General features: G+C 39.0%; 2 protein-coding genes across 4 annotated transcripts in view; both read left to right on the top strand.

Annotated features, from left to right (window-relative positions):
- Positions 1–536: 536 nt before the first annotated feature.
- Positions 537–21,047, top strand: tnrc6c2 (trinucleotide repeat containing adaptor 6C2). The gene is made up of 18 exons (XM_073851185.1): positions 537–3,041; positions 3,584–3,790; positions 4,169–4,326; positions 4,470–4,547; positions 4,663–4,720; positions 4,823–4,968; positions 5,092–5,238; positions 6,250–6,396; positions 7,586–7,705; positions 7,905–7,988; positions 8,129–8,372; positions 8,748–8,912; positions 9,528–9,710; positions 10,417–10,566; positions 11,454–11,669; positions 11,877–11,950; positions 13,650–13,789; positions 14,056–21,047. The coding sequence occupies exons 1-18, from the start codon at positions 806–808 to the stop codon at positions 14,435–14,437; spliced, it is 4,935 nt and encodes a 1,644-aa protein (XP_073707286.1). The 5' UTR covers positions 537–805; the 3' UTR covers positions 14,438–21,047.
- Positions 21,048–24,979: 3,932 nt separating this feature from the next.
- Positions 24,980–25,962, top strand: part of rhbdl3 (rhomboid, veinlet-like 3 (Drosophila)) — a 122,623-nt gene continuing 121,640 nt past the window's right edge. For all 3 annotated transcript variants that reach the window (XM_073851798.1, XM_073851799.1, XM_073851800.1), the window contains exons 1-2: positions 24,980–25,095; positions 25,373–25,820. In XM_073851798.1, the coding sequence (XP_073707899.1) occupies positions 25,725–25,820 (96 nt within the window). In that variant the 5' untranslated portion in view covers positions 24,980–25,095; positions 25,373–25,724. The remainder of the gene's footprint in view (positions 25,096–25,372; positions 25,821–25,962) is intronic.

Consider the following 25,962-nt stretch of genomic DNA (forward strand, 5'->3'; position numbering starts at 1 on the left):
TGCATTGTAGATCAATGCCCTCTTTTTGCTCTCTACCATAATTTACACACCATCGATTTACCTGCTGGCTCATGATTGATTATAGCTGGAAAGAAGCAGGCTGTGTGTGTGTGTGTGTGTGTGTGTGTGTGTGTGTGTGTGTGTGTGTGTGTGTGTGTGTGTGTGTGTGTGTGTGTGTGTGTGTGTGTGTGTGTGTGTGTGTGTGTGTGTGTGTGTGTGTGTGTGTGTGTGTGTGTGTGTGTGTGTGCACCTGGTATTCATCACGTTGTGGGGACCAAATGTCCCCACAAGGATAGGAATACCAGTAGATTTTGACCTTGTGGGGACATTTCTCAGGTCCCCATGAGGAAACAGGCTTATAAATCATGCACAATGAGTTTTTTTGATAAAGTAAAAGTATGCACAATCTCCTGTGAGGGCTAGGTTTAGGTGTAGGGTAGGTGTAGGGCGATAAAAAATACGGTTTGTACAGTATGAAAACCATTACGCCTATGGAATGTCCCCATAAAACATGTAAACCCAACGTGTGTGTGTGTGTGTGTGTGTGTGTGTGTGTGTGTGTGTGTGTGTGTGTGTGTGTGTGTGTGTGTGTGTGTGTGTGTGTGTGAGGGACCACAAGGCATGATGAATGACAGTCTTGTTTTGGTTTCATTTCTGTAAATGAACACTGTTCCACCTCAGCTTTCCCTTCAGTGATGGAGATGCTAAAATGAAATTACAAAAAAACAATATATACCTTGGTTTTATATTAAGATAAATGGTGTCCTGTACATTTTAATCTATTTTTGCTATAATAAAATCCACCATGTGTATTTGTTTTACAGGACTTCCCCATCAAAGTGGACTGGGAGCCCAGCATGAAAATTGTCTTTGGAGCATCCCAGTCACCAAAAGCAACAGCGGCAACCGGGATAAAGTGAATATTAACTGTAACGACACCGACACTTGGCCTTCCAATATATACGGCAAGAGCCTCCAGACAGCAGAATGCACCTTGGACGCTGAACGCACATCAGAGGTCGTCAGCAACAGTAGCAGCACTATTATGGCTACAGGAGCTAGCCAGCAGGGTCATTACCCAATCAGCAAAGCCAGCATTAATCTTTCTTCTAGTATGGTCTCTAGTCAAAGTGGCCCTACCAGGGGCTGGGTCTCAGAGGGAAAGATTGACTTGTCCATGGGCAGTCGAGGGCAGTCCAATTGGGGTGCCTCTAATCTGAACCTAAATCCCAGTGCCAACCCTGCTGCTTGGCCAGCTCTTGGACATGAGGGGCCTGGGGTAGGGTCAGGCCCAAGTAGCATGGTTTGCTCAAACCCACTTTCGCTTAGTATGTGTGGACAAGGAGGAGTGGCACCACCTCACGGCACCAATGGAAATGGTAGCATTGGTTGTGCCAATGGAAACCTTGTAGGGGACTGTGCATGGGGCAACCCGGATATCCCAGAACAGCATCAGTCACCCACAAATGTATCTTTCAACATGAAACCTCCTAACCTTAAAACTGATGGACCAAATAACACTAAACCAGAGCCAATGAGTCCAGTGAACAGCTGGAGAGGAAACCTCAGTCAGTCACCTACTGAGCCTGCCAGCGAGGATGGAACTGCCTTCTGGGGCAACGGAGATGCCAAAAATGGAGAATCAAAGGACTCGCGGTGGGATTCTGCAGGCGTCTCCTCTTGGGGGCAGGGAGGAGCTAGCAGTAGTGGAGGCTGGGGTGACTGGGGCAAACAACCAAGCACTGAAGGTACAGGATGGGATGCTAACGATGGTCCTTCCCAGGAACATATGAGTTCCTGGGGCCCTGATACCCCAGCAAGTGAGGGCAGCAGGGATAGTAGTGAGGGCCACCCAAGAAGAAGAGAGAGGTCCTCAAGTGATGATTTGGCCCCATTGCTTCCAAGGCAAGACTTGGACCCACGTGTCCTCTGCAACACAGGCTGGGGACAGACTCCAGTTCGCCAACACACGGTTTGGGAAATGGAAGAAAGTCCAGACAAAAAGAATGGTGGAAGGACTGAGGTCTGGGGGTCTTCCTCTAACACACCTTCAACTGGACCTGCACCACCTCCTCCTGGATGTGCCAGTCCCAAACTCAGTGCACCTCCTAGAATGGAGACAAGTAAGAGCGAGGGACCTTGCAGAGCCATGCCAAATGCAGGCTGGGGAGGATCAGTCCCAGCCTCTGCTCAGGCTAACAGTGGATGGGGGGAACCACCTGCAAATAAAAAGGTACCCAATGGATCAGTATGTGGCTGGGGTGATCCTGTTGCTGAAGGTCCAAATACCAATGGCTGTAATGGCCAGTCTTGGGCTGAAGAAAAGTCCTCTAGCTGGGATAATGGTACTTCTCAGAAGAAAACGCAAAGTTGGGGTGATGGAGCCAAAACTTCCTCAGGCTGGGGAAGTAGTGGCAGTGGGAATACTGGAGAGTGGAGTGACCCTTCAGAAATGCGAAAGAATGGCTCTGGAAGTTCCTCTTGGGAGCCTGACAACAGAAACTGGAAAGAAACCCAGAGAGGATGGGGTAAAGCAGCACCAGCACAGGGTGGTAGTTGGGGTGATGCTCAACATTCCAATGGTTCAGCCCAAGGTTGGGGTGGAAAACAGGAATCCACTTGTAGCAACAGTGGAACTGGAGGCATAGGATCATGGGGCGGCCAGAATTCTGTAAAACAGAACAACCCCAGCTGGGCATCAGGAGGCCGTCAGGATCCGGGTGATGAGGCCACAGGCTGGGAAGAACCCTCTCCTATTTCTATTCGTCGCAAAATGGAAATTGATGATGGAACCTCCACCTGGGGTGACCCTAGTGCTTACAGCAAGAGTGTGAACATGTGGGACAGGAATAATTCTCAAAATCAGCCAGGAACCAGCAACAGTGGCAACAGTAATAGCCTCACTGGGCCAAACAACAATAGCAATCATCACCAACACCACAACCAAGGTCCCACTCAGAACCATGTCAGTGGTAGCAACAACAATGGCTCACCCAATCAAGGTGAATCTCCTCTGAACAGGATACCCATGGTGAACCCAGGTAAGAGAATGTATATGTTTTTCTCTTTTAAGCTAGTTTTAGTCCTCTGTACATCTGACAAACATTGGTAAGATATGCTGAGATTGTTAAAGTCTAGGTTAGCACATTCTGATGTCCACTGTCAAAAAAACATCCACCAGTTAAGATGCCTAAGTGTGCATTCTGCTGCCACTCCCCTGCCAGCTGGTTCAGGTTTGAGCCAGGAATTAAATACCTATGTCTGCTGCGTTCTAGGCCTAAATGCCCTGTATATCCTCAAGATTTTGACTCTAGTGGACAATTTAGAATATTGATATTTAAAGTCTGACAGTGTTTCATAGTGTCTCTTTGTACTACATGTTTTCAGTTAGTAATAAATTATTCACTTTTTTGATGTCCTGCACTTGCTCTGTTAAGATTTTTTGTATTATACAAAACAACTAAGACAATTATTTTGATAACCAATCAAATGATTATTTGGCCAAAAGACCCAATTTTATTTTCCTGTATTTTAATTACTGTATCATAAAATATTATACTGATGTTTTATTCTATCCTATCAGGCTGGGGAGAGCTCCCTAATGTACAGCCAAACACAGAACCCTCTTCATGGGGCGAATCAGCCAATTCCAACCCTTCTGTGGACAATGGAACCTTAGCTTGGGGCCATCCCTCTAGGGGCTGTGGGGGATGGGGTGAAGGTGGCCATGACTCCAGTGGACCTTACAGCAGAGGAAATGCACCTACTGGATCAGGCTCCTGTCAGGAAGGTAATGAAATTAAAGAAACCTTTTCATATTAAAGCACTCGCTATAAAATACATTGCTGATACCTAAATGTGCTGTATTTAAATATGTCATTCATATTTCTTTTTGTCCATGTGATGATAAAGTGAAACTACACTGACCTCTGGTGGTTGAATAAATCCAGTACTGGTTTGCATTACCTTACTTTTAAGAAATTGCATACATCACCTTTAAGATTTTTCCGTGGACCATACTTGATAAAAAAACATGTAACAATATATTCAGTTTTGTGCAGACCAAATTAATAACCTAGTCAACCATGTTGGTCATGCATTAATCTAAACAGATTAATCAGGTTACAGCCCTGATTATAAGCAATCTTTTCCATTTGTGTTTTACCAGGTCCCAAATCTATGCAAGAGGGCTGGGGATCAGGAGGGGAAGAGATTGGCATGAACACTGGCCAATGGGATGCTGATGATGGTGACATGTGGAACAGTCCTACATCCCAAGACTCCTCTTGTAACTCCTGGGGTCAATCCAAGAAGGGCCCACAAAGGGTAGGCCATTTGAAGCCATGAGTGCTCTGTTGTGTAATGTCACATCCTTACTGTGTGGTTTCCTAAAGAATTTTTTTTTGTTCAGAACTACTAATCTGTGTGTATATAACATACGTACGGTTGCTATTGTTTGTTCATTACAGGGCAAGGTCTCCAACAAGCAGGATGATGTTTGGATTATGACCAGACTTATCAAGCAGCTTACAGATATGGGTTTTCCAGTAAGTTAAAACCATAAAAACTTACTCTCAAAAGACCCCTTGCTTAAATTATTTACAAGATATATAAAATAAATCTTTTTTAGCATAACAATTATTTTTCTTTTACCTGGTACAGAAGGATCCTGCAGAAGAAGCCCTGAAGAGCAACAATATGAATCTGGATCAGGCCATGAGTACGTAGTGCACTTTGAAGTTAACCCATAACAGCAGACAGACATGCAGTGAGTCATATGATCTTGGCCTAGAACACTGATTATGTACTTGCTTTTCCTCAGGCGCTTTGTTGGAGAAGAAAACCGAACTGGACAAACGGGGGATGGGCATGTCAGACTACAGTAATGGAATGAATAAGCCCATGGTTTGCCGACCCACAAACCTCTCCAAAGACCCCTCACTGGATCGTGCCCCCTTCCTGGACAAGGTATAGCTTTATCTCAAACTGTTTCTTGAAAAACGTCCAAGAAACATTCTGGACTGTAGTAGAGAGAACTATGATCTAGGTAAATTTTACAGCTAGTTTTTAACATATTTTCTGGTCTCTCAGGACGGTAGGCTGTCAGATGATACTTCAACCTCACCGTTTATGCCTTCTCCTGGCCTCAAGCTCCCACTGGCCAATAGCAGCCTCCCTAGCCACGGATTGGGTGGGGTCTCCTCTGGCCTTTCCATGCAAAACTTGAACAACAGACAGGTGCGTGTTGTGAAACGCTGCAAATGACATAAGCACACAGGAGTTGTACATTTAGATGAAGCTATAAAATTGGTGTCTGGTGTAATGCCCTACCTTTTCAAGTAAAGTTTGCATAATTCTTAGGGCTGTGATGATAAATCAATGCATCGCGATTCATGGATCGATTCCTAATGCATTGATTTTAAGCCTAGTTTAATTAACAGCACACTCAAATGCTCATGAAGAAGAGTGCTTGTACGTTTGGATGAGTCATGTAATTGCACATTGGCTCAGAATGCTTTTAAGACACGAGATTCATGTAAACACAGCCCACTGTGAATACCCTTGTAATTTGCTTGTAATGAACCTTTTCAAACTTTATGAATGATTATTTTAGGTTTAAGTGTGTGTGAGGAATTGAAAGCAAGCAGAGTATGACTGTTTCTATTGCACTTGGTGCCATCTGTGCTGTTAAAAACTAAGCTCAAAATCAATTTGAGAGAGAATCCTGATGCATTCTGTAAATCTCAGAATCGTGCAGAATCATTTCTCAAATTTGCTATGCATCGATTTATTATCCCAGCCCTTTAACTTTTGCTTATTTGTTTTGAAAAGTTGGTAAAAAGCCAATAAGGCTGAAGTGGTAAAATGAAGTTGTCATATATAATTAAAGATATTACACTGAAACATGAATGTTATAATATATTTATATATATATATATATATATATATATATATATATATATATATATATAGATATATATTGTGTATGTGTGTATATATATATATATATATATATTTTAGTTGTTTATTTTACTCTGAAAATGGCAGGAGAATTTGGCATTGTGTTCAGATCAATGTTAAAAGCACATTCTCTTTTTAAGAGACTGCATTTATAGAGATTTTGTTAAATTTGTGCTGAAATTGATCTGGTATTGTTTTTTTTTTACTGTTAAGTGCATCCAGCCATTTAGAGTATATAAATGCATTTTATTTGTATTGATCCCCAACCCCACTCTCTTTGTTTTCTAGATGCAGAATGGAATGTTCGGCACTAACGGAGCAGCACAAACTCGGGTCATGCAGCAGCAGGCCCCTCCCCCTCAGCCACCAGTGCCACCTCTTAGCTCCGCCCAGCCTAGTCTACGTGCTCAAGTGCCTCAGCTTCTCACCCCTCAGGTACAAATTGCACCTATTATGTCAAATTCCAGTGTGCTTGTATCTGTGACAAATTAACTTCTCCATTAAGGGACAATATTTCAGAATAGTCAAGTCAAGTAGCACTTATACAATACAGTTTGTGTCAAAGCAGCTTTACAGACATCAACAAGAAAAATAGCAGAATCAACTTTGGAAACTCAAGTTATTCCAAATCAATATCTGTGTGTGGTTTGTCAAGCAGCTATAATCAGTTCTACAGAATGCAGCAATGTTGTTATTCAGCTTGAGTCAGTTCAGTGTTAATTCAATTCTGTTTAATGCCAGTGTCGATAGTGCAAGATACAATTCAGCTGTAAACCAGCTCAACAGACAACAATAGTGCCATCATCCAGCCTAATTCAGTTCAGGTATTGTTCTTATCCGATGGTGTCAGTCAGTGCGGTCATATTGATAAACTACTGAAAGTCAATCAATAATAAGACTAGAAGAATAATAAGACACTACAAGGCTTGCAGAGTTATTTCCCCCAAAAATGAAAATTATCATCATTTACTCACCCTCAACTTGATATAAACCATATATGAGGTCATTTTTTCTTTAGAATGTAAAAGAAGATATTTTGAAGCATATAGGTAACCGAACAGTTGATGGTCACCATCGACTTCAATAGACAAAATAGCTCTAGTGTGGAAGTCAGTGACCTTCAGCTGTTTGGTTATACACCTTCTTCAGAATGTCTTCTTTTATGTTCAGTGGAAAAAAGAAATACCTTCAGGTTTGGAACAACTTGAGAGTAAGTGATGACAATTTTCATTTTTGGGTAAACTTTTACGTAGTAACTATCCCCTTTCTTTGAGTCGTTAACCAATGTGTTCACAATGTCTGATTCTTTTAGGTTCTTCTGTGGCATTGTTTGGAATTATTTTCATTGTACAATAATATGGGGTATTGAATCTAAATGTTGAAGAGGTAGTTCGCCGAAAAATAAAATTTAGCAAATTTTTATCAGAAAGTGATGAGAAATTAATTATATATATTTAAAACTTTATATGTCGTTAATAAAAGCAATTTTGTGATATTGACCAAAACGTCAGATTACCTTGCTTCCACTAAAACTCATAAGATTCGTATTAGAACATTTTCATATCATGGTGGATAACATGGAGTAATAAAGTTTTGCACAAACCATGTTTTCTTTTTTCTGTAGGTTCAAGCACAGCTCTTACAGTTTGCGGCAAAAAACATTGGACTGAATCCTGCACTTTTAACCTCACCAATAAATCCTCAACAAATGACCCTGCTGTACCAACTACAACAACTGCAGGTGGTGAGTCACACAGTTCACTCTCCTGCTCTGCTGTTTCCACATGAATACCAATGATTGTCATCTCCCCACTGGCTTGTCTGCAGGGAGTGAGATGCTAGCTCTGTCTGTCTTGATAATGACCCCATTGCCTTTATATCACTATTTCTATTTCCGTAAATTTCTCTCTTTTTCACCTTACGTCTTTTTCTCTTTCTGTCAGGCGTATCAGCGTTTGCAGATTCAGCAGCAAATGATGCAGGCTCAGCGTAATGTCTCTGGTCCCATCAAACAACAAGAGCAGCAAGTATGACACACATGCACTTTAATTTTACTTGCCCTGATATTTAGTTGTGAAATGTTAATTGATAGCTATCTTTTGATGACTATGAAAAATAATGTTCTATTTACAGTGAAAATGATTATCACTGTCGTTCTCTCACACAGGTTGCACGTACAATCACAAACATGCAGCAGCAGATCCAGCAGCACCAGCGTCAGCTGGCCCAGGCCCTGCTTATGAAACAGCAGCAGCCTCCACCTTCCTCTCACACTGGCCTGCACCCAAACCTTGGAAAGGCAAACCTGGACACTTTCACGGGTCACCCTCAGACTTCAGGCCTCTCCGTCTCAGACCTGCAGACCAAAGAGCAGCAGTCTTCTCCAAACTCCTTCAGCCCTTATACACTCTGTAAGAGAACAAGCCTCATGTACACACACACGCCTAAAAGTTCTTAATTATAATAAAAGCATTGTTTGTAATTATAGTATAACTGTCAATTTAAAACATTAGTGTACTTAAATTCTTTTTTTGTTTGCCTTAATAATGTAATGCCTTTAAATTATTTTCATTTGTGGCTTCATTGGGGCATTTCTCTGCAAATATTGATATAAGTGAATAATGAATCAGAATATTGTGTAATACATTTGATTTTTTTTTTTTTTTGATTAATTGATTTACCAGGTATAGTTTTTAAGTTATTTTGACCTTAACCATTGTTTTTTCCATTTGTTTGTGTGTGTGAATGTGCACTAATTTCCTTGTCTCTTTGTCACCCACTTGTAGCTGGTTTGAACCCGAACATGAATGTAAACTGTATGGAGGTGGGAAGTCTATCTCTCAAAGACCCCCCTCAGCCTCAATCCCGGCTCTCACAGTGGACTCATTCAAACTCCATAGATTCTCTGACAGCTAATGCTCAGCACATGGAAGCAAACCTCAATAAGCATGGTATTAATTTATTCATTGCTCCAAATATATTATCAACTTAATTTAATCTGTAATGTCAAGACAATATGATAGCCTCCAGATCTAACATCCTTGAAAAGGCTTCATCTTCCACAAACAACATTCCACTCATTAAAAACAAAGCAATATCTTTAATCAAACATCAAACTCCAGACACTGAGTCACAATTTCTGTCCCTGAGATGTGTGTATTTCAAATGGACAGACAAAACTCCCTCTCAAGTTAAGTGCTTGCAGACATTCCAGAGTTATTTTTGCTCTGAGTCAGCGGGGCCTTTTAAAATATTATCCTTCCTTGGCATTTGTTCTCAGTTCTCAGTAAACCTTGCCTGAACAGTAAATCCAGCCAAACCGCAGCAGTTTATTGGAGTAAGTTCAGCTGAGGACGAAAGCTCAAGCCTGTAATCTTGAATTTTATTATTCAGATTGTATCTTTGAAGATGGATTTTTAGAGAGGCAAAATAGCAGTTGAGATATTGGCCATCAAAATATATATCTGAGTTTGGGTTGCTTAGTCTCTAAATATTTTATTATATGATGTTTCTGAGTAAAACCTACTGTGAATATACAAATAAAAGAGACTGTTCTTTTGTTTCAGGTTCAATCTCTTCTGCTCAGTCCCATGTGCCCGGAAAGAGCACCATGGAAGATTCCTTCAGCCCATACAATCTGATGTCAAATGAATCCCCCACCAGCACCTTGGTAACTCCAGAGAGCTGGACACAGGGCAAAACTCCAAATGAGAAAATCTCTAGTAACTCCAATATCAACTGGCCTCCAGGTAAGCCTCAGTGACATAGTATGATTAAAAAATAATAATAATAATAATTATAATAATAATAATATAAAGTATAGAATGACCGCACTAGTAAACAAATGTGCAGTTTTCAGGTACAGAAAAATAATAATTCTGTGTAAAATAACACTGCAAGTTAAATATAGATGAATCTTTGTTAATCTCTGTTCAAGTACAAAAGTTTTCTATGTTTGCATGCTGCTTGAAATGCAGCTCTCTGTGTGCGCTTTTGAGTGTGTGCGCTTTTGAGTGTGTGCGCAGGGTGCTTTCTTTCTCCTCTTCTTGCGCTTTAATGGTTTAAAATCAGTTGACCATGTAAATTGGCAAGACTTAGACACAAGTTATATACATTAAATTATATACAGTATTCTTAAAAATGTGGAAAGCCGAACTTCATTCCTTATATCATTCTGTTGAATCAAGTCTATCTATCTCAGTTTCCCTGATTTTCCATTTCGGTAATACTGGTAATACTGTCAACATATGTAGCGATTGCTGTTAAAAAGTTTAGGATTAGCAATTTTTAAAAAATGTTTTTTAGGCTCGCCTAGTCTGCTTTTATTTGTTTAAAATGCACTAAAACAGATTACAGTCATGTAAGTGTCATTTGTAATGTAAATCATTGTAGAATGCTTTAATTATTGTCAGTATGCAGCTTGAAAACCAAGTTGGTTCTTGCTTTTTCTCTCAGAATTCTGCCCTGGGGTGCCATGGAAAGGTTTGCAGAACATTGACCCTGAGAATGACCCCAACATGACCCCAGGAAGTGTTCCAAGTGGCCCAACTATTAACACTAACATACAGGATGTGAATCGCTACCTGTTGCGTGACAGAACTGGAGGTGAGGGATGATTTATGGCATATGACATAAGTTATAACAGGCCAACAAAGCTTGTTACCTAAAATTTTGTTGAAATGTTTACTGGTAATTAAACATTGAACTCTCTTGCTTTTCTAACTAAAGCTATAACAGAAATGTACAATATTAAGGGGCATTACACTGTAAATGTATTTAATTGTTTATCCCTGCCCCTTTTGCTGTCCACTTTGGACAAATGCCCATAATAGCTTCATCCCCATCTCAAAATGGGTCTTCTTCGAGTGAGTGGTCAGTCAGTACCTGTAACTCGTTTGGTCTGTCCTCTCAGAACGAGAGGGACACTAACAATCCAGGTACAGCCCTAAACCCTAAACGGCCCTGCCCCACACTAGACCTACTTACCCTTATTTGGCCCCCATCCTTACACCTGGATAGGTCCCTCACCAGGTGTGTGTTCTCCTAAAACCCACACTCTCCCTTGTTCTGTTATAATTTTTCCTGTTTTAAATGTTGACCATTGTCAGAAACAATAAACTTGTTTTAAGTTTATATGTACACACACAGCAAAGATGAAATTTCGGCAGCCATTACTCCAGTCTTCAGTGTCCCATCACTCTAATATGCTGTTTTGGTGCTCAATGAACAATTCGTAGTAAGAAAATAATAGTTGTGCCTTTGTGGAAACTGTGAATATATTTTTTCAGCATTGTTTGATAAAAAGAACATCATTTATTTTATATAAATGACTTTCTCCATCGCACTGTGGCCGTTTGCATATATCCAACCAGAAACAAATTTCTGTCTGCATATTGTTTTAGCCAACCCTTAGAGGCAAAGATGGGTAGTGAATGTACCTGCTGCTCTTATTCATTTGTCCCTCTCTCTTTCCTTCTCCTCCCTTTCATCAGGTAAACTCTTGGAAATGAAGTCTACCTGGTCCCCTGGACCCATCTCCCACACACAGGCCTCTTTATCTCATGAGTTATGGAAGGTTTCCCCAGGGACACGCAACTCCAGTGCTCCTTCACGCCCCCCACCAGGCCTGACCAACACCAAGCCCTCTTCTACTTGGGGAGGAAACTCTCTTGGCCTCAGCCAGGGCTGGACCAGCTCTTACTCCTCAGGTAAATCCTCAGTACAGTACAGTAAAGCAGCAAAAACTGTTACTTGCGAGGTTCTGCTGTAGTGAGGCTGACCAGTCAGACTCCCTTCTGTCTGTCTCAAGTTGTGTGTTTAGAGTTGCAAATGGGCAGAAGTCAAGAATGTAGTGGAAAATATGCTCAGCTGCAACATGTTTTTCCAGACTTGACCCTCTTTTCTTTTTGTTATAGAAGGGGGAACTTGGAGCACTGACAGTCCCAACAGAGGAAGCAGCTGGCTGGTGCTGAGAAACCTTACTCCTCAGGTGCATAGAGCAAACAATTTATATTACTGTAAAAATAAGTATGATTTATTCAGATTCATATCGCATGCGAGAACTGAACTGTATGTCACTTTTTATGTAACAAAGTGTAGGTTTTTTTATATTATTATAATATTTTTGGTGTATTTTGAGTGTTAGTGTATTTTCTCTCACATGAATATAAAAAGTTTTGACACACATCACACCTCAACCATATCAATTAAAAAAATCTGAGCCAATCAGAAGTAGCCGTAGGCAGGCATATTCTGAGCATGTGTTTACAGTGGTATCTCTGTATCATTTTTCAGCATTAAAATAGGAGGTTCTTGGCTACAGTTGAGATAACAAGTTTACATCCCCCTTTCAGAATCTGCAAAATGTTAATTATATTTCCAACATAAGAGGGATTGTACAAAATACATGTTATTGTTTATTTAGTACTGACCTGAAAAAGATATTTCACATAAAAGATGTTTACATATGGTCAAAAAGGGAAAATAATAGGTGAATTTATAAAAAGGACCCTGTTCAAAAGTTTACATCCCCTTGATTCTTAATACTGTGTTCTTACTTGAATGATCCACAGCTGTGTTTTTTTTTTTGTTGTTGTTTAGTTGTTCATGAGTCCCTTGTTTGTCCTGAACAGTTAAACTGCCTGCAGTTCTTCAGAAAAATCCTTCAGGTCCCACAAATTCTTTGGTTTTCCAGCATTTTTGTGTACTTGAACCCTTTCCAACAATGAATGTATGATTTTGAGATCCATCTTTTCACACTGAGGACAACTGAGGGACTCATATGCAGCTTTTACAGAAGGTTCAAACACTCACTGCTGCTCCAGAAGGAGTAGATTCAACTTATTTTGTCTTCTGGGAAACATGCAACTATCTTCTGTAGTATCTGAAGGGCAGTACTAAATAATAAAAAAATATTTATTTAGGCAAAATAAGAAAAACTGTGCACATCTCCATTCTGTTGAAAAGTTTTCACCCCTCTGCTCTCAAACTTTTGAAAGGGGGCGATTTTTGTAAATTCAACTATTATTTTTCTCTTGTGGATTATATGTAAACATCTTTTATGGGACAAATCTTATTCAGGGCAGTACTAAATAAACAACAACATCCATTTTGTATGATCCCTCTTATTTTGGTAAAATAATTAATTAATTTTGCAAATTCTCAAAGGGGGGTGTAAATTTTTTCCTCAACTGTATACAGGGCTGAGACTCCACGCTTCAAAATCCATCCAGTCAGAGGATCTCAAACATATTTGGAGCTGATTTTAGAACACATATTGTTTTTATTTGTCATTCACCTCCTAGCAACGAGGCACAGATTTCTGTGTTCAATGTGTTCGTAAAGTCTGGTAGTGTGTGATCCTCAGATGTTTAGTGTATGATGCCAAATTTTTCTTCTTTAATAATCATTTACACTGTTGGCAAGCCTATGATGCCTACATTGTTTAAAATCTGTTCAGGTTTTAAAAGCAGTATAGTGTATTCCAGTCTTTATGCTATAACATAGCTTCATAAAAAAGTGCATTTCAGAACGCTTGCATTCTCTGTAGCTCTCTTTTACTATTCTGTAAACTGTTCTTTACTATTCTGTGCCTGTTCTTAATGCAAGAGCGCATTCTCTCTGAACAGCCGCTTAGCACTTGAGTATAAATAACAATGAATTTAATAATTTATCTGTGTGTGCATCAGATTGACGGCTCCACCCTGCGGACTCTGTGCATGCAGCACGGCCCTCTCATTACCTTCCATCTGAACCTGACACAGGGCAACGCTGTTGTACGTTACAGCTCCAAGGAGGAAGCTGCCAAAGCCCAAAAATCCTTGCACATGTAAGACTACAAGCTCTTCTACAGTATACTTCTCTGATGCCCTGTCCCAAATGCAAAACTGCAAGTGCACATAAAGTGAGCCATTTGTGGCAGGGCCTGAGAGAACGTTCAACAACAGCATATGTTGTTTATTACTTTTTTTCCTGTCCTGTATTGTTTCAAAACCATCTAGATAAATGTGCATCAAGTTTTGTATTTTATGTGTTATCCTTCAAGAAAGCTTTTAAATATTTGAATCCCTTCCAACTGTTTGTTTACCTCTCAAGGTGTGTGCTGGGTAACACTACCATCCTGGCAGAGTTTGCCGGTGAGGACGATGTGAACCGCTTCTTTGCACAGGGCCAGTCCCTCACCCCCACCACCAGTTGGCAGGCCAACCCAGCTCCAGGCTCCAATCAACCCCGGCTGGGCAACCCTGCTGCCAGCCATCCTACAGGCCTCTGGAGCGGGGGTGGAGGAGGTACCAAGACAGTCTGCAGTACCGGGAACAACAGCAGCGGAAACGGAGGCGACCTGCTGTGGAGCGGTGTGCCGCAGTACTCCAGTTTGTGGGGTCCCCCAAATGGAGACGATGCCAGGGTAATCGGCAGCCCCATCCCAATTAACACTCTGCTCCCGGGAGACCTGCTGAGCGGAGAGAGCATGTAGGATGTATCAAACATCATAAACCAACAAAGTCAAAAGACCTAATGGATCAAAACCCAAGCAAATCAATGTGGCGATAATCACTTTTTTGTGGAGCTGTAATGGAGGTTTAGGGTGAAACAAAGCTGCAAACCTCCCACTGCTGTTTATTTGTCCTCTGGTTTTTACGTCAGACTGTTTGTTGTGTTCGTGGATCTTGTTCTTAGTGTTCAAAGACCTTGAGAAGCAAGAATCAATAGAAGCAGAAGCCTTTTGATGCTTTTTTTATTTCCAAAGGTTGTTTTTGCTCAAAAGTGTTGTTCAGGAGAAGCCATCAACGCGGCAGCCATCTGAAAGCGACCCAGGCACAGTGAGACCTCATGACACCTTTCCCTATACTGACACTGTTCTGATGATTGGAATGATCCTGGTACTTTTTTTGGTTTTAAACTTTGCATAGTTTCTTCAGAACTTATATTAGCCGTAAGTGCTCTCTCTCCAGGTCCTCCTTAAAAACTTTTATTTTAATGAAACCAACAAAAAAAACAAAACAAAAAAAAAACTTTGTATCTTGCACAGTTCTGTTTCTGAGCCAGCGAATAGGCCAGAGCAAATGAGAAGAACACTCCTAGCAGTGGCCTGTCAGCATGACTAATCACCAATGATCTTTTTTCTTTAATTCTTTTAGTTTTACAAAAGGGAGCTGCACTGCTCTATGATTTCTATTTACTCACGCCAGTTTGTTTAAAAAAAAAAAATGTGTATGGTTAAAAAAATAAGCTGAATGTTAAGCTTTGATGTAGATGAATGAATGTCAGTGTGTCTGCTGGAACTTGACCAAGCATCTGTGTGCGAGTACATAACCACTGTTAAAAACTCTCAGTGGAGGCTTTTTAATTATACCTAATGGACTTCAGTGCTGAATCAATCAGAAGTTATTCAGTTACTATGTGATGTATCGGTCGGCCATTTTTATTGAGATACAACCAAGACAAGAAACTCAATCTGATGCATTGTGCAATAGAAGCCAGAGACCCTTTCTTCCGTCCACACTGAAGCTTACTGAAACTTAAGACTCCTTTTTTTCTGAAGATTTTTGAAGAATTTAACCTTTGGACTCAATTTCCCACATTGCCTCTGTCTGTCTGTCTGTCTGGCTTGCTGGCTGTTCGGTATTTGCGTGGAAAGGAGGAACTGTTAATTGTGTTTGACGTCACTCCATGCAGTTTTTAAACTCGGCATGTGTGGGATCACGCAGTCTCCCAGCCACTTCTTCACCAAACAGAAACGGAATCCAGAGCGGAGACACATGGCGCGGGAGTCAGGCACAATACCAAATACAATGGGTTCCTCTTAATGCAGTACAGAATAAGAGACCCTTGCATTTGGTACAAACATAAAAGACTTCTACGTTTTCAATGTCTCTTCTTAAAGGGGTATTATCATAGCACTTATTACAAGAGTGATGCTCCTGCTGTGAAGCCAATAAATCAGATAACGGAGCGTATAGTAAAAAGAAAAAAAAAAAGAAAAAAAAAACTTCTTATGGCAACTTTTAACTTTTGTTTTTTTCGTACCTTACTGGTATTCAAAAAAGCTTATTTGTTTGACGTCCATCTCTGGTCCAGATACTTGAGTGCAGAAAAAAAAATCAGAATGAAGGGAAGAACAAACTTTACAATCATACAAAACTTGCAATGTATGTTTTTTGTGTCTGTACTTTTTCCCCCTCTCTATCAAAGTGAATGTCATTGTTACTCAAATGAAATAGTCAGATGTTGTTATCTGTCTGGAGGAGGCACCTCGATTAGATTGGATTGAAAAGGAGGATGTGTGTTAGTGCCTCAATGTGGAAACTGATAGGAGGACGTTTGATTCTCCATCGCAACTCTCTCCGTGCACCTAGTACAATGGAATGCAAGACAAGGACAGCAATGACGTTGTGATATGGACGTTGGCGTCATCATTTGTCATTTGCGTCCTTGTTGTAATAACTTAGGTACGGATCTTCGAATGTCCCCCCCATTCCTTCTCTGGATAACATCACACCTCTCACGCGTTCTTACCTACTCCCTCCCTTGCGTGATCTTGCATGATCTTTTTCACTGGAGTTTGAGACTGAATGGAATCACCAGTGTTTTTTCACATTCTGTTGGTCTTCATGCAGTGGTCTTTAACTGCCTGCAGTGCTCATATGCAGATACACTTTAAAAGAGGTGCCTCTGTATACCTGTCCTGTGTAACGAATGCAAACGAAGTTCGATGATGTGGGCCATATTTGCTTTGTTTCTGTTGTCTACAGTGTTCTTAGGTCATTTAGATTAGGGCCTCTTTTGTTGATGTGCATGTGTGCGTGCGTGCGACCTCACCCTGGGTGTCCCACCTCTAACTCAGCTGCTAACATCCTCTTTATCTTGTGTGGCCTCGGTGAAGCCAACCCTGTTATCGAGACAAGCCGCCCGTACTTGAAAAGCCCTGTCCGAGCAGTGTTTCTGTGGACAGACTTTTTCTGCCACTGGCTCTTTAACTACAGCACACGGCATGCTGTCACTATGCAAAGTTAGAGAAGAGGGGCACGTAATGTCCGCCCTGTGCCAATCTGTGGCTTTGAAAGGAAGTTGGAAATATCTCACAGTCCTCCCGTAATACTTTCTTACATGCTGAAGGCCATTGTCAACCTTCGAATGTTGATTGACACTAAGCCAATTTCATTTTTGGAGGTCTGTGTGTTAATTCTGCTGAAGTTGATAAATCTCATTTCAATACAATCTCAGGGCACGACAAGATGAACTAAATTTATGTTTATGGAAAGTTGATCGTTTTGAAGATTTATCATTTGTAAGCGGTTTTACACTTTAAATGAGGTGTATGAAGCTTACAAAGCATACATTAAGATTAAGAAACGCAAGACGATATTTATCAGTGGGGCAATAAATTTAGGAGGGTGGCTAGTTTGGGTCTTCTCAATCCTTTTGAACAGGGACTGCTGCAGAGCCATCCGTTCGTTTATACAGTAAATGGGACCTGTGTATCTTACCTCTCTGCTGCTGGTTGTGTCGAATTCCCCTTACGGTCTCATGTGCCAATATATACATATAGATATATGTACAGTACACTGTGGCATCTCTGACTTCACATCTTAAATTCCAATGTGTGTCGTTTTGTTCTAGAGCACTTCTGTTCGGAGGCACTTTGATGATTCTTGTGTGTTTGAGGTGGGATTGGGTTTAAAAGGGTTGAGGATATTCGTCAAATATATTTGTCACCTCATGCTGATTATTTGTGATAATCTTGTTGCTGTCATTGGAAGAATCCTTTATAACAAGCAAGAACTTTAACAGCATTGGGGATTATTGTGTGCTAATAGCATATAGATAATGAGTAATCCCTGGTACTTTTTTTGAATACCAAAAATGGAATAGCATTTTAATATCTTTTTTATAAAAGTTTGACAAAAAACACGTAAACAATGAAGGAAAAAAAGATGTATAATGTTTAAAAATGCACTTCTCGCTGATATTGTCTCCTGTTTGCAGGTCACATTCTGAAGGGTGACAGCAAGCTGGAGTGCCTTTTGTGTATGCTGTATTAACTGTTTGTTTGTAAAAAATGAGGCCCTGAACTGTACATTTCCATCTCAAGTCTCAGTTCGTCTTGGGCCTTAATGCTGTATAAACCTTCTTTTTTTTATTTTGGGAAAAGACATTTCGACAGATGTGTCTTGAGTTGTTCATTGAATTATTTTTTCTGTTTCTGGGTCGGGGTGGGGGGATCACTGTTGCCTGTGTATGTAACTGCCTTGTTCCGAACTCAGTCGCAGCTGACTGACAGCGAACCACAATGTGGCTGTAATTCCAAACAGTCAAACATCACAGGAAGTCTCTGGTGACACCAGCATAGGTAGACTACAGCTAAACATTATCCTGTATATTATCATGCTCATTATGTTATGCTATCAGATCTCTGAATCCTTCCCTTTTGAAACTACTGGGTAAAATATAATTTGAAATAAGCAATAGACCTTGATCCTCGATCCGTGTGTCATCCGAGAGAATTTGCCTAAAAGGAAAAAAAGTGATCAATGATAGATATGAACCAAACAGTCTTACTGGAGTAGCATGTTTAAAATTAAATGACACAGGACATACATGCAGTATTTGTGTATACCTTCAATCATTATGTTGAAACCCATAATTATATGTTTTGTCTCTAGGCAAAGAATGAAAAATCATAAACATATCAAAAGAAATATCTTCACCGATACTTGAATTAAAGTGCGCCAATTGTAAAATGTGAACTTATTTTTTCTTAAACGCTTTGTTTGGGTCTGACACTTTCAAGGTATTTGATAACATGCTCACAAGGTTTAACATTCTTCATGAGAAGGATAAAAAAAAAAGCGATCTTAAAAAGAAAAAAAAAAAAGTTTGAATGTGTTTGAATGGTTTTGTATGTGCGCTCTCTAATCACTGCTTCTCGTCACAGGGCGACTGTCTGCAATTATGATCCATTTAGTATGTGTACTGTCTTTGTTATTTTTGTGTGTGTGTTTTAAAATTGTTCCAACATGGTTACTATCTAGCGTTGCACTGAGTGTCTTTTTTCCCTTGCTCAGCTATACTAAAAAAAAACCTGAAAACTGCAGGGGAGATGATGACAATTCATGTGTTAATGTTTACTCAAGGACTTTATGGATTTAATTTCATCTTAAAATGTTTAAAACCTGTAAAATTGTATCCTCATAGTGGCTTTTATCGTGGAGTAATTCCCACAAGAGTTATCATTTTGAAGAGTGTTGCATCATTTCAATTGCATTATTAAAAAACAATATAAAAATTTAAATAAAAATGTAAAAAAAAAATACAAAAAAAATGTTGGCCATAGTGGGAAAGTTGGTAGAGAAGCAGTTACATTCATGAATGAACAGTAAAGATAACCAGATGTAGTTAGTGACATTCTGACTCATTTCAAAAGGTGCCTCTCTTCCATTCTGTGAAATTCTTTTTCTTTTCAAACCTACCTGCCGTTTACAAATGGTTGAATTGTCTGAATTTGCAAAAGAAACTGATTACAAGAATGCAAGAAAAACTTTTACTATTACATCTTCCATCAAATAAATGTTTTTTTTTAAAAAAACCTTTTCAAATGAAGACGTATGCTACTTGCTGAACTCTGGGATTGTTTCAGTGTTGCATTGTATTTTGCTTATGAATTACATTATTGTTGTTGGTTGAATTGATGCCGAAATGTCTTTAAAATTTCATTTCTGTAAAAGCAACATGATTCTGTCACTGTCTTGCACACTGACAATGGACTTGGATATTTTCTCAGGAAGATTAGGGGTCCAGAGTTCCAATTCCACTGTTATGATGTTGATTATCATGAGAATTTAACAAATCGATTAATGAAAGAGGAAAAAGGATGTTGATAGCAATCCAGCTCTGAGCACTGAAGGTTATGGATTTAAAAATGTCTTTTTGAATTTTAATCCGTAGCAGACACACATTTACCAAATATTAGATTTGTAGTGAACCTATGCGTTATATTTCTTGAAGTGGAGTACTTTCCATTTGAAATATGTTTGTTTGTATCTATCGCTTTATGTACAAATACAGTTTTGTTTATTGCTTAGGTTGTGGAAGGACCTGCCACTGTTTGATTTTACCTTGCCTGATGTTTCTCAACGAGGTCCAGTAAAAGATGCTTGATATTCCATCCTCTTGTCTTTACTTGTTTTAAAAATTCAGTAGAGGCCTCTATGTAAAGGCCTGTGAATTGTAGATCAACACAGAACTTGAACTCTTACCATATTTTCTTTCTTACCAGTTTCTAAGTGTGGGATGAAAATACTCCAAGTGAATTCTCCATCTAGGTTTAAAACACTAGATGTTGTGAAAGGATTAAGAATCTATGCACAAGTTTGAGGGGACAGTAAGTCCAGAAACGCTATTCTTACATAGATACAAGGATCTTTTTGGTAAAGTGGGGTGGGAAGAGGGGGTTCATACACCTGTTTTAAGTTTCTTTGTGCGAGTTTTGATTTAAATCAGCAGATATTAAAGTGTCATCACCATGCTTTGTGTCTCCCAACCAAGAAGCATCATCAACCAAGCACTGTGGGTTTATGCAAATCTCTAACAGTCTGGTGTTTAAATGGAATGATGGGTTGTGAAAGGGAGTTTAACTGTTTCTCTTTATTGTTCAGATATTAAAAACACGACTGTACTGAGATTTAACAATGTTGCTGGCTTTTAAATGTTTTTTTTTTTTTTTCCTTACCCTTACATGGATAGTTGACACAAAAATGAAAATCCTGTCATCATTTACTAACTCTCAGGTTATTCCAAATCTGTATGAGTTTCTTTCTCCTGGTGAACACAAAAGAAGATACTATGGAGGTCAATGGCTACCAGCAACTGTTTGGTTACCTACATTCTACAAAATATCTTCTTTTGTGTTTAACAAATTCATTTCTAAACATGAAGATGAGTAAATGATTATCAAATTAAAATTTTTGTGTGCAATATCCTTTTAATAGAATGTGATCGTTTGAGGACTTGCACCAAAAAAGTCTTTCCATGTGGTATGGAGATTATTTCAGCCTATATTAATAAACAGCATTTTTCCTCTTGAACTGTGTTTGCATTTTATGTTGTGGACTAATATTTTAATTAGATTTTTTACAAATTAAACTGTGCATTCTGCAAATAGTTAATATACTGACTGAGATGGCAGATGTCATGAACTTGTACTGAAATGTGAGCTTGGCTATATATTTTATATGGGAATATGATATATTTTGATATTTAAAATATTTGTAAAAACAAATTGGCTTTCTGGCCTGCCTTGAGTTTGTTAGCAGTCAGATATGATTTATTTATTGTGTGAGAAAAGGCAACTGTAGAACTTCAAGTTTTCAAAGGTTTTTTCCGGAAGTTACAGTGTCTTGTGTAAAAGATTTTAATAAGGAAAATATTATTGAGGACACCTGTAAATAATATAGCAGAATGATCTTCGATCATTTGGGCCTTAGGCTTAGAACATTTACAGAATTAGTAACATGTAACAAATTAGTAACATGTACTGTAAACTCTACCTAATCTACTACCAAGGAACTGGGATATAGGCACAATTTAAAATATCTGTGTAAATTGCTTTAAGTAACTCGTGTACAAATACATTCCTAAACGGATTAGTTGTTTTCTGGCTTTTGTGTTGCACTTACACAAATCATACACAAGAAGGCAGTATTGAGCTACATTTATTTCTATATAATCATCACAGTACTTAAGTGCAGCATCCTATTTACTTCTACTCATCAGGCCTCTGAGACCCATTTGCCTAATCTTTATAGTACATTTAAGCCTTTGTTGGTATTCTTTGTACTTCATTTCACTTATGACCACAAATCATATTTACATAAACAAAAATAATTAATAATGATACATGAAGGTCTGATAATACAATGGTGAATCTTTTCAAACAATAAATGTAAAATCTCAAAGTTCTTTTCTCTCAACTGTCACTTTTTGGAATATGCTTGGCAATGGTATAAAGAAACTCCCAAGTCTAAAAATGCTCGTGTAGGTGTTTTATGCTATTAATAACTATGGTCTATTTGTTACCATGGAAATACATCCTCAGGACCAATGCCAAGAGTTACCGTGGGGAAAAACAAACATGTTTGTCAACACTAAACTCATTTTTTTTTTTTTTTTTAAAGGGTTGGATGTGGAAGTGTTTTTTCCACATGCATTTTAAAAGTGGCTAATTATAGAAATAGGCTTTTAGCTGACAGACACAAGGCAACAGGTAATCAAGACATTTGTGGAGTTCAGAAACAGCTTTTATTGATACAGAGAATGACTGTTTTTGGAGTGGACCTTAAGCTTTGTAACTTTGCAGATCTTTTTTATGCAAATAGCAACATTATGCATTAAAGGACGTTGAAAGTGTAAAAATCATAATAGGACTCTTTTAAGTTTGAATGGCTGAGCAGACAACTAGTACTGAGATTTTTCACTTTTTGTATTACTCTGCTAGCCTTTCTTAGTGGAGTTCCAGTCACACTGTCAGTATGAACATTAGTGGTGGGGATATTTGGCAGTTTTTATTGTAATACCAGTAGATTGCAACAAGTGACATTTTGTGCAATATAATGGGGCATTCACAACTTGGTGCTGACGAGACTATCATAGTGACAGCTGCCAATCATATTACTTTTCTGGTGTTGCATGAATTTGATTAGCTAGCTTCTGTGCTAGGGCATATACTGTAGGTGATCTGATTGGCTGAAGCCTGTGTTGGTCCAAGCAATGCCAATGATGAGACACAACAGACCCACAGTTCAGTAAGGCAACGCATGACTCACCCATTCAAAGTAAATAAGAAGCGTTAACGGCAAGGCACCATGTGAATGCCCCATGAGTGAGTCATTGAATAACTGGCTCAGCTGATTTGTTCAAAATCACATTCATTCAGGTAGAAAACACTGCTAATATGTGTTGCTTGACACGCAACTTTTGATTCTGTTCTGGCCTTGGATAGAGTATTTGTTGTGACAGACAAAAAACAGACTAAAACTGTGTCTGAAATTGCATATTGTCTAGTAGATATTACATTTGGATTGAAACTTGAAAATAGAAATATATATTGCTGATACAGAAGCCACTTTCAAACCAACCAGTTTTCTGTTGGTCACCCTGATGCAAAATCTGTGTGGAGAAATCTTTCGAACAAAATTTCAGATTGTGGAGGTTCCTGTCAAACTTTTGCAATTTAACAGCAAAAATGCAAAAAAAACAACAGTAAATGTGAGCTTAATTTTACCATTATTTATTTTTTGTAGAAATGTGCAGCTAATGTGCTTGATGAATAATAGTTTTTAATCAACTTTTTTTTTTTCACCAGTAAAATTACATGATGTCAGCTGATTGGTTTACTTACCTACTTTGCTTCATCCAATCATTTGTTTGTTTCTATCTATCTAACCTATTTATTCCTGACTTGTATCAAATCAGTTCATTGCAGTGCACCATGGGATTTCCCTAACCCTCCACCTTCCCCAGCACCACCTGCTTAGATATGCTCAGGAGGCTATTTTCCTTGCAGAAGTCTGAATTCAAGTCACTGTTTCATGTGCATTTCAGCAGCAGCAGCAGCATAACATACACTCTTAAAAATAAAGGTGCTTCACGATGCCATAGAAGAACCTTTTTGTCTAAATGGTTCCATAAAGAACCTTTAACATCTGAAGAGCCTTTCTATTTCACAAAAGGTTCTTTGTGGCAAATAAAGTTCTTCAGATTATAAAAAGGTAAGCAAGAAATGGTTCTTTAAAGAACCTTTGACTGAGTGGTTCTTTGTGGAACTAAAAATGGTTCTTCTATGGAATCGCTTGAAGAACCTTTTGAAGCACCTTTATTTTTAAGAGTGTAGTCCGCCAAGACCAAGCCTAAGCTTACTAATAAATGCTGGTAAAATTCATTCTGAGAGTTGTCAGATTTAACTAAATAAAAACAGTTTTGAATGTCAAAAACAATGATGAAAATTTATTGACATTTTTGTCAACAAATAAAAATGAGATGAAAATATTAGGGAGGGACAATTTAGAAAGAGACCCAATCAGAATAATTTTTTTGCATGGTAGAGAAGTTAAATGCACAAATTTAATGTGTACTGATCTACTCGGCAGTGCATAAGTTAGTATACATTTTCTCCTTGTCTCATAAAATGTTAAAAAAAATGTCAATATATGGGAGCAAGAAAGGAGCATACATATGAATAAATTTGAAAAAGACTGACTGTGCACAGACCCGAAGCCTCTACTGAAATAAGCCCTCCTTCGTATCGAACTTGAATGGACAAAATGCATAGAAAATTTTGTCAAATTGTTTGTTCTGGCTAGTTAGTGCAAACATAGATGGTTATGTATTAGGTGAATATAACAGCTGGAAGAAACATTCATTGCTCTTGACTGAATAACTTAAGTAGTTTTAATAATGATTAATCTACATTTAATATAATCACTAGACCATGTTGTTTTTTTCTTTATAAGAAGTGGGTTTATTTGAGATAAATAAAGACATTATACAGTATATTTCACAACAGTTAAATCTTTGTCTCTATTGCATGTACAAACTTTAATGTCATTTATTTTAACAGGTTAGGCTTATTAGACAGGAGTAGGAGTATATAATGAGTTTGGACTTGTAAAAAATGCCTAATAATGCATAATTCAGGTGAAAGCCAGTCATTTCAATTAAATTTACCGTGAGGGTGACTTCTCTGTGAGTTCTTTTATATTCGGAACCACAGGACTCTTGCTCAATTTGTTTTAAATTACCTTAGTCGCTGTAAATACGTGTAAGTTATTGATCCAGAAAAAAAATCCAATGGCAAAACCGCAACAACATAAAAGACAAACTATACAAACGAACATGATGGAATATATCATCCACGCGCATCCATATTCACCTCCCATCACTTGAGATAAGCACTTGTAAAAGCGCCCACATGACTAGGATCAGTGAATAGAGGCGGGTGCCTCTCATTTACCTCCCCATGCTGTCTGCGCTTTGCTCGGTCACAGTGAACTTTGGCAAAGCGCTCTGTGGATGCTGGCAGGAGTCGCTCCTCTCGGGCGCTGCTGGCACGCGCTGTGGATGCGAAACAACGGCAAGGTACAATGACGCACCACAAATTAACACTTACGCATTTCACACTGTTTTATTTTTAGTCTTGCGTGCTTTTACGTTGGTACGATAAACACGACAAGCCGCTGTTGTAAATAACCTGATCATTTCGCTTTATCTCATGTTATCGCATTCTGTTTGGTGACATATCGGGTATTCTGTTTGAGCAAAATCACGCCAGGCACGACACTGGATTGTTATAATTTAATACAAAACACAAAATAGCATAAAGGGATTTGAATAAGAAACGATGTTTCTCTTGCAGGTGACTGTTTGAGGATGAAGCCAGACGCTACTGGGAAAGACATGCGTGTTTAAAAATCTAACGCGAACTTATGTGTGACGTACTGTGGATTTACAGTGTCTAAAACAGCCTGTGATGAAATATGGAAGCGAGGAGGAACTCCACATACCCACTTAGTTTGGGATAAACTCACGTGCCATGGGATATTAGTATGACAGAGCTGGAATAGTGCCAGTTTAGCTCTGCATTAAGTTCGGAGTTGTCAAAACCATATGGATATATGTGGCGGAATATACCTGGACAAGACATCATGGCAGAACTTTATGAGAAGAGATAATCATTATTTGGGTGGATTGAGAGGGGTAAAGGGGCTATGGTGAACTCATCCCCAGCGGTCGCTGCTCACGCAGAGGGTGAAGAGATCGAGGTGCTAGAGAGCACCGATGTCCTTCCTGTAGCTCCAGAGGACGTAAGTGACCATGTGCAGATGCATGATTTATATTGCTGAAAAGCAGAAAAGATGAATTTTAGATTGGTTCATCTTTTTCTCAATTATATCTCTGTTCATTACTTTCTCCTACCTCTTTCTCTGTCTTACACAAATGCTTCTC

The sequence above is a fragment of the Garra rufa genome, chromosome 12 (genome assembly GCF_049309525.1).
Source record: "Garra rufa chromosome 12, GarRuf1.0, whole genome shotgun sequence".
Taxonomy (NCBI): domain Eukaryota; kingdom Metazoa; phylum Chordata; class Actinopteri; order Cypriniformes; family Cyprinidae; genus Garra; species Garra rufa.